At 54.6% G+C, this 8,843-nt stretch overlaps 1 protein-coding gene across 1 annotated transcript in view; it reads right to left on the bottom strand.

Annotated features, from left to right (window-relative positions):
* Positions 1 to 8,202: 8,202 nt before the first annotated feature.
* Positions 8,203 to 8,843, bottom strand: part of BRAT1 (BRCA1 associated ATM activator 1) — a 15,047-nt gene continuing 14,406 nt past the window's right edge. The window contains exon 13 of the mRNA XM_008049974.1: positions 8,203 to 8,836. Coding sequence (XP_008048165.1) covers positions 8,414 to 8,836 — 423 coding nt within the window. The 3' untranslated portion in view covers positions 8,203 to 8,413. The remainder of the gene's footprint in view (positions 8,837 to 8,843) is intronic.

Genomic DNA, 8,843 nt, shown 5'->3' on the forward strand with positions numbered 1-8,843 from the left:
TCCCCTCCTGGCGCTGCACCCCGGCTGGGTGTCCTCACCTGAGATGGGGCCCCCGCCTCTTCAGGGCCACGGGGGTCCGGCCAGCACCCCTCACTGCCTCCCCCCTGCTCCGGCCTCTCTACTTTCCTCTCCAGCCTCTGGCCTGTGCCCGGGCTGTGCCCTCCGCCTGGGGCACCGTCCCCTCCGCCTGGGGCACCGTCCTCCCCTTCTGCTAGACGGCGCCCACGCCACTCTCAGCTTCAGGCTTCACAGCCACCTCTTCCAGAAGCCCTCCAGTCACGCCTCGGCAATGTTTACAAGTACCTGGTCAGTGGCTGATGGCGGGCTGAGCGGGGCAGAGGCCACCTCTGCGTGGGTCCCGTCAGCACGCAGGGCAACGTCCGGCTCCCGGTGGCGTTCAACCCCGCGGGCTGTGCGGCTGCGGGTCACCGCTCCCTTTGGACGGTCCCTTCCCCACACACACCCGGCACCTGCCCACGCGGCCACCCCTCCGCACACACACCCCGCACAACTCCCACCGGGCATGCGTACTCACACGTATGTACACACTCATGCACACCCCTACACGCGCACCCACACACGCACATACGCCAAGACACGAAGGCCTGGGCGCCCCGAACTCCCCGTGTGCCCATGCCAGGCGCCTGCCACCGCCGCCTGGCCTCCCGCCCCACGCATGTCACCCCCAGCCGTGCTCACTCACCCCACCCCGCCACGTCGCTCCAGCCGGCGCCCGAAGCTGGGGAACGCGAGCTGCTGTTGGCCGCCTCTGCCTGCCGGCGCTTGCCAAGCAGTTTCCATGGCGACACATCTTGGCTCTGGCAGGAACCAAGGAGTGTGGGGAAGAGGGTCTCCCCACGGAGGGGGCGAGGCAGGAGGTCTCTGCGTCCTCGGGCTCCTGACAGTCACGGGGGGCTCCGGTAAGTGGAGACACCCCCTACCCCAAGCTAGACTTGCACCTTGAGAAGGAGGCTCTGGGGTGGTCCCTCTGGGTCACCTGGTACAGGAGCGGGCTTAGGACATTTAGTCATTCCACACACCTTCGGGGCAAGCCACCCTGTGCTGGTGGCTGGGCTGCACAAAAGGGCTCGTGGTTGAGTCCTGAGGCTGGACTGTTGCTCCCGCTGCCCCACTGAAAGGCCCGTCCTAGCAGGTCAGTCCATGGCTCCCTGCACACTGAGGCCCCAAGTCCCAGCTTCTCGGAGGTTGGCTCCAAGGGCCAGGATGCTGGGTATCCCTTTATGGTAGGTCAGCTGCAAACGTGGCCCCAGTGCTTCCCCCTTGCCCGCTACCATGTCTCATCCCTGCACCTGAGCCTGTCTCCTGACTTAATTGGGCCAATGAAAGCTGACAGAAGTAACGCCATGCCAGCTCGGAGCTGTGCCTGCTTTCTCTTGGCCCCATGCTTGTCTGGGCTGGTCCACAAGAAGGTGAGAGGACACCGGAACCTGGGTCATCCTGGAGGAAACCATCCTGGACCAGCTAGCACCAACCTGCCAGCTGCCCACAGATGCATGAGCCAAGACACCACATCTAACCCTGAGCAGCAGTACTGCCTGGCCGGCCATAGACCCTTTAGAAGGAATAAAACATCATTGGTGCTATTTGTTACACAGCACTAGCTAACTGATACACCTTCTTTCTTTTTCTTTCTTTTTTTTTTTTTTTTACATTTTTTTATTTTTAAAGATGTGGAGTACAATTCAGGGTTAGGTATACAAATGTTCATTATGCAGGTACCCTTGTCGATGAGGTGTGCCCCTCCCTCCCCTGGCAGTTTCCCTCAACTGCCAATCCCAGCCCCCTCCCCCGGCAGTTTCCCACTACTGCCAGTCGCTTTCTTATAGTATTATGATAATTGTTCAAGGTCCGCTTATGAGTGAGAACATATGGCACTCTGTTCTTTGTTTCTATGATAGATAACCGAGTATGATCGACTCTAAATCCACCCAAGTTGCTGCGAAGCCCATATGTTTGTCCTTCTTTATGGTTGTATAATATTCCATTGTGTATATGCACCACAGACACACCCTCTTTCTAGGGCCCTGGCCAGCAGCCACCCAACCTCATACGATCAGCACATGCTGACCCCTAAAATCTCCCCGGGGATGCTAAGAACCAGGTTGGAGTGAGGGCTACAGTTTGCCCGGGTTCTGCTGACTGCCAGTGCCATGGCCCAGACCAGAGGGGCTTGATGAGAGATAGAACTTGTGGGAGGGGGTTTCCCATGTCCAGTCCATTGTGCAGGAGCTGTTAAAAGAGAAGCACAAGGCCTCGCCACCTTTCTTTGTCTCAGTCTTCCCACCTGTGAAACGAACCCAGGGGCCTGTCCTGGCTCCTGGGGCCAACTGGTAAGGTGATGTGTGTTTCAGCTGGGCACAGACCTACTGTGTGCCAGCCCTGCCCTGAACCTAGGGATAGAGACACACGGATAGGACCCATCACTGCCTTCAAAGTGCCCACAACACTGAGAGGGCAGCGTTACCAGTCCCAGCCTACAGATAGGAAGACTTGCCCAAGGCCTGGGTCACTGTGGCCACGAATACCCAGCAGGACCTGAGCTTGTCGTTCTCTGGATGTGTTTTTCCCCATGGACACCTCCCTGGAAATATTTTACATCCTGAGCTAACTGCATTTACAGGTCATCGTTGGTGGGATTTTCCAGTCCATTCACCGAGAATCGTGGTTCAGTGCTACTGCGGGGGGGGGGGGGGGGGGGGGTAGCTGGCAAACAGAGCCCCCCGCCCACCCCTCGAGCTCCCTCCAGCCAGATCTGAGAGGAGGGCCTTGTTCTCTGCGTGATACCAGCTCCCTCCAGAACTTGGTGAGACAATGATCAACTACCTTGTCAGCTCTTCCGTGTTCCTGGAGTAACTGCCTTTAAATATTTTACCAGCATTTTTCACGGCTTGCAGGGACGCGGATGGTCCAGGCTGCCTAACCTGCTTTTCCCCAGGGCAGGGAAATGTGCATGGTGGCAGAACCAACACCACTGCTGTGCCCTGGCTGGACATCCAAGCTATGTCCGTGGTGACTGGCAAGTGTCCTTTTGTCAGAAGGCGCTTGCCCAAACCGGCAAACCCGAGCTCTTGTTTGGTGGCCTCATGGGGAGGGGAGGGATGGACGTCAGGGCTCATCCTGCCCAAAGTGGGGAGCATGAAGGAGACCGTCCCCACTTCAAGCTGGAAACCTGCAGGGCTATAGGCTGAGGGTAAGAATGCGTCAGAGGGAAGCCGGACTTGGTGCTGAGGGAAGAAGAGCAGCAGCTCCGGAGAGGGAGCCCTGGAGCTGCTCGCACAGACGTGAGACCCAGGCTGTGGAGAACGCCAGGCAGCAGAGCTGGCTTGAACAGCTTCCGACAGGCGATGTCCCAACCCGACTCTCCCGAGGGGAGCCCACCCGCGTCCTAGGCCTCAACCCCCACAGCGCGTTTCTGGAAGCCAACGAGCAGCCACATAAGTCCAGCTGACCAAGGACACGGGGACGCAGGGCACCAGGAGGGACCCCGCACAGACTCCACACACTAGAGCGGTGGGGGCCCGTGTGACACTGGCCGGGCGGGCCGGCTGCCTCGCTCCCAGGCACCCGGCCTGACTGCGTCCCCCAGAATCCTTTGGAGCCGGGATTCGGTCGCTCAGCCTGCACCAAAATGCAGATTTCGCCCGAGGCACTGCCAGCTGCTTTCCAAGGAGTACGGAGCTCCTACCAGCCTCGCACGCCACTGTGCCGGTGCCCTTCCTGCCGGCTTCCGACCCCAAGAAAGGGGGCCGCCCCTGGGCCGGGTCACTGCTTCGCCTGCAGTGCCCCCGAGCCCCAGGCAGCCCTCCCCTCTTGGCCACAAGACCACCTTGAGGCCATGAGGTGTGCTGAGGCCATGACTCCCAGGGTGGCTCACGTGTCCTGGGCCGCACACCCTCTGCCGTGGGCCCGCCTGCCACCCCTCCAGGAAGCTCCTCTGATGGAGAGCCCGCAGGGTCCTGGAGGCAGCGGGGCCTTCACCTCTGGACCTCGCCTGAGAACCAGGGACGGCAGCAGGGTTCGGGTCCCTGCCACCTAACTAGATTGGAGCTGGGACTGTTTCTCTCGTCTCCGGTGTTCCCCGTGTATCTCACACCCACACATGGTGTCTGCACCCTAAGGACACAGGATCCCCAAGCCCCCACCTGGTTTCCTTGCACTTGATGCCTGGGGGGAACTAAAAACTCAGACTAAGCGGATGGTCTAGGCTGGGTGGATTCTGCACTCCATGGCCACCCTCTCCCCTGGGCTCCCTCCCCCACCGCCCCGTCCTGCCACCCTCCAGTGTGGGCCTCGCACCGGGCGTCCTCCAGCAAGCCCCCTCCCCCACGCACACCCTCTGCCCCACCTGGAAGGCACGCTGTGTGGCCGGCAGCTCCTCATCCTCGGGGCTTGGCCGAAAAGTGCCCCCAGACTTCCACGGCCATGGTCCCAGCTTCTCAAAGCTGGTCTCCTCCCCGGAGTCTCTCCCCCAGATACTTTACTTCGTGGCTGTTATCACCACCTGCAATAACCTGCAATGACACGTGTGTGCCTGCATGTTCGTGTTCCATCTCCTGCCCTGCCTGGCGAGTTGCAGGATGACAAGCCCCAGCCGTCGGCTGCAGCTGTCTTCCCAGAACCCAGAGAGGGCCCTGCCAAGGGCATTTCAAGTGCTGGTTGGTCGAATGACTGATTGACGGGAAGGGGGTAGACTGGACAGTGGATGTGGCTTCTGAGGGAGGGTGCTGTCTGCACCAGGCACGCCCGCCCTGAAGAGCCTCTCGCCAGCTCGAGCTTCCTGCTGCCTCCTCACACATCTCGCTGGTCTCTGTTCCCAGTGGCTCTGGAAGAATGCACCAAATCTGCCAGGAGACCCCAGGACTGCTCCCTGCGGGCTCAGCTCCACCTCGGGCCCGGTCTGCAACCTGTGCAAAGGTTGGACTGCATGCCTGAGGACACAGGCCGACTTCTCAAGGGAGGCCGGGAAGCTGGTGGCCGGCCCAGCGGCAGACCCACCAAGGGGCATGTGGACCGTGGGCCAGGCCCTGGCCGCCATCCTCAGGTCTGCTAAAGCACAGTGGGCGCTGCCGCCTATCTGTGAGCAGGCACGTCTGCAGGACCTCACAGGGCCCACACACCTCCCACTGTAGCATGCACAGCCTGCGCCCAGCACCACGGCTCCTGAGCACACAAGTAGCGCGAAGCAACCTGGCACGGCGCAAGGAGCTCCAGGAGGCACAGGCATCTTCCTTCCCTGGAAGGAAGATGCAAACTCCCCATCTACAGGCGAGGGAAGAAAGGACAGAGCTGAGCTTGTGCCTGCTGGCCCCACTGAGGACCGCCTGGGTCCTAACCCCTGCTGACAGGGCCCCACCTGCCCGTCCACTGAGACAGCAGACTTCAGGGTAATCCTGGAGGTCAAAGATTAGAAGCCTGGACTCCACTGGGCTGACACTTGGGGTCACTGTCAAGAGGGTCAAGTGCCAAGTCACTCTCCAGCCTGGTCGTCACGGAACTCCTGGGGCATCAGGCAGGGGATCCCTCCCCAGACGCCTCTCCAAACCCTCTGGGCCTGGGGCCTATCCCTGGCCAGTCTTAGCACAAAGTGCTGACTGAATGGCATTAGTCAAATTCCAGCTGTTTTAAAAAACTAGAACTGACAAGAATCGAATATAGTCAAGGTGTATGTGATCTGACACAAGTGTGCATTGTGTAAAGATGTTTACAAATTAACTCAGCCATCACTACCCACATCGTACACTAGAGCCCCAGCACTTAATCAGCTCCTAACTGAAAGTGTGTACCTTTGACCAACATCTTCCCATGCCCTGCCGAAGTCCTGGCCCCGAGCAACCATCCTTCTACTCTTTGCTTCTGAGTTTGGCTTTTAAAGATTCCATACAAGTGAGATCATGTAATTTGCCTTTTTGTGCCTCGTTTATTTACGTAACACAATGTCCTCCAGGTTCACTCACGTTGTCATAAATGACAAGATTTCCTTCTTTTTTTAATGGCCGAATAATATTCCATTGTATATACATGTAATTTATTGATCCATTCATTCATGGATGGACACTTAGGCTGATTCCATATCTTGGCTTTTGTGAATAATGCTGCAATGAACATGGGAGTGCAGATACCTCTTCAATATGCTTATTTCATTTCCCTTGGATTATATACCAGAAGAGGAATTGCTAGGTTATGTGGTAGTTACATCTGTAATTATTTGAGGGATCTCCATACTGCTTTCCATGGTGGCCACACCAGTTTACAATCCCATCAACATTGTATGAGTGTCCCCTTTTCTCCACATCCTTGCCAACACTTACAAATCACTGCCAAGACCAATGTCAAGGAGCCTTTCTTCATATGTTTTCTTCAAGGAGTTTCACAGTTCCAAACTCATTTTATGAGACTAGCATTACCCTCATACCACAGCCAGATAAAGATGCTATAAAATAAAACTACAAGTCAGTAGTTCTGATGAATATAGGCACAAAAACACTCAACAAAATACCAGCAAACCAATTCAATAGCATGATAAGAGGATCAAACACCTGGCTAATGATAATGAACTCTTTTCCACATACTTTTTGGTCACTCATTCATCTTATTTTATCTTCTTTTGTAGTTTCTAAACTTTTATCCCTTTAAAAAAAACTTTCGTATGTGTTCTAAATAAAACTAATTTTTCAAATTTTAAAAAAAAGAGGATTACACACCATGATCAAGTGGGATTTACCATGGCATGCAAGGATGGTTCAACATATGCAAATCAATAAATGTAAATCACATTAACAGAATGAAGGATTAAAAAAATATGATCAACTCAACAGATGCATTAAAAAAATATGATCAACTCAACAGATGCAGAAAAAGCATCTGACAAAACTCAAACCCTTTCCATGATAAAATCTCTCAACAAAGCAGGTATGGAAGGAATGCACTTCAATACAAAAACGGCTATAAGACAAGCCAATAGCTAACAGCATACCAGACAGAAAAAAGCTGACAGCCTTTCCCCTAAGTTCAAAAAACAAGGCAAGGGTGCCCACTCTCACCACTTCTATTCAACATGGTACTGGAGGTCTTAGCCAGAGCAGTCAGGCAAGGTAAAGAAATAAAAGGCATCTAAATCTGAAAGAAAATAATATAATTGTCTCTGTTGCAGATGACACAGTTATATATAGAAAGCCCTAAAGACTCCACCAAAAAACTATTAGAATAAATAATTACAGTAAAATTGCAGGATAAAAAATCAAAACACAAAAATCAGTTGTGTCTCTATACACTAACAATGAACTAGCTGAAAAAAGATTTGAGAAAATGATCCCATATACAAGAGTAGCAAAAAGAATAAAATGCCTAGGAGTAACTTTCATCATAGAGGTCAAAAGACCTGTACACTGAAAACATAAAGCACCGATGAAAGAAAATGAAGAAGACCCAAATAAATGGAAACATCTCCCATGTTCAGAGATTGGAAGGGTTATTTTTAAATGTACACACCACCCAAAGTAATCTACAGATTTACTGCAATCCCTATCAAAGTTCCAATGGTATTTTCCACAGAAATAGAAAAAATAATCCAGAATCCATATGGAACCACAAGAGACCCCAAAGAGCCTAAGTAATTTTGAGAAAGATCACAGCTGGAGGTACCAGACCACGTGACTGCAAAACATACTACAGAGCCATAGTAACCAAAACAGTATGGAACTGGCATAAGAACAGACACATAGACCTGTGAAACAGAAGAAAGTACCCGGAAATAAGCCCTTATGCATATGGCCAGCTAATCTTTGACAAGGGTGCCAAGAATACACAATGAGGGAAGGACAATCTCTTTAATGAACAACTTTGGGAAAACCGGACATCCTCATGCAGAAGAATGAAACTGGGCCCTTGTCTTATACCATATATAAAAGTTGGGCCAGGCATGGTGGCGCACTCCTGTAACCTCAGCACTTAGGGAGGCTGAAGTAAGATGACTGCTTGTGCCCAGGAGTTCAAGGCCAGCCTGGGCAACATAGCGAGACCCCGTGTCTACAGAACATCAACAAATTAGCTGGGGGTGGTGGGACACACCTGAAGAAGAATCACCTGAGTTCAGGAGGTCAAGACTGCAGTGAGCCACGATCGTGGTACTGGCCTCCAGCCTGGGTGACAGAGTGAGATCCCAACTCAAACAAAAAACCGAAGTTAACTCACAATGGATTAAAAACTTCAGAGCCATTTATTGAGTAGAAAATAAGCCACCTCCTTAACAACACACCAAATGGGAGCTCTTCAGACCTCGCTCCTCTCCAAGGCCGGACTCCCTGCGGGCCCCGCGGAATGGCAGCGTCCCACGGAACGACATGGCGCAGCCCTCCTCTGGGGGTCCCAGGGCTCAGCGCCGGGCTGGGTTGCCTCAGTAGCAGTCAGCCTGGTTCTCCTGCAGGACGCCCACCGTGGCCAGCATGTCCTGCAGGAGGGACTGGGGGCTCTTCTCCACGTGGTCGCTGCTCTCGGCCAGCGTTCCCTGGAGGCCCTCCAGGTCGAGGGACTTCAGCACGGCCAGCACGGCTCTGGGCTCCAGGTCACCCAGGGGCTGGCCCTGCTCACCCGCCCGCCACCTCTGCAGGGCGGCCTCCACGGAGGCCACATCCGGGCCGCCACCAGCCTCCTGCAGGCTGCCAGAGGGCGCCATCTTGTCTCTCAGGAAGAGGAGGAGGTCGCAGGCCTTTTGGGCCACAGGCCGGTCACAGTCAAACAAGGCACGAAAGGCAAACTCAAAGAGCCGCACGCGACAGGCGGCTCCCAGCGCCTCGGTGAGCGGGCCCAGCGGGGCCGCCTGAGGC

The sequence above is a fragment of the Carlito syrichta genome, unplaced genomic scaffold (genome assembly GCF_000164805.1).
Source record: "Carlito syrichta isolate Samal-C Ts95f unplaced genomic scaffold, Tarsius_syrichta-2.0.1 Scaffold142858, whole genome shotgun sequence".
Lineage (NCBI taxonomy): Eukaryota > Metazoa > Chordata > Mammalia > Primates > Tarsiidae > Carlito > Carlito syrichta.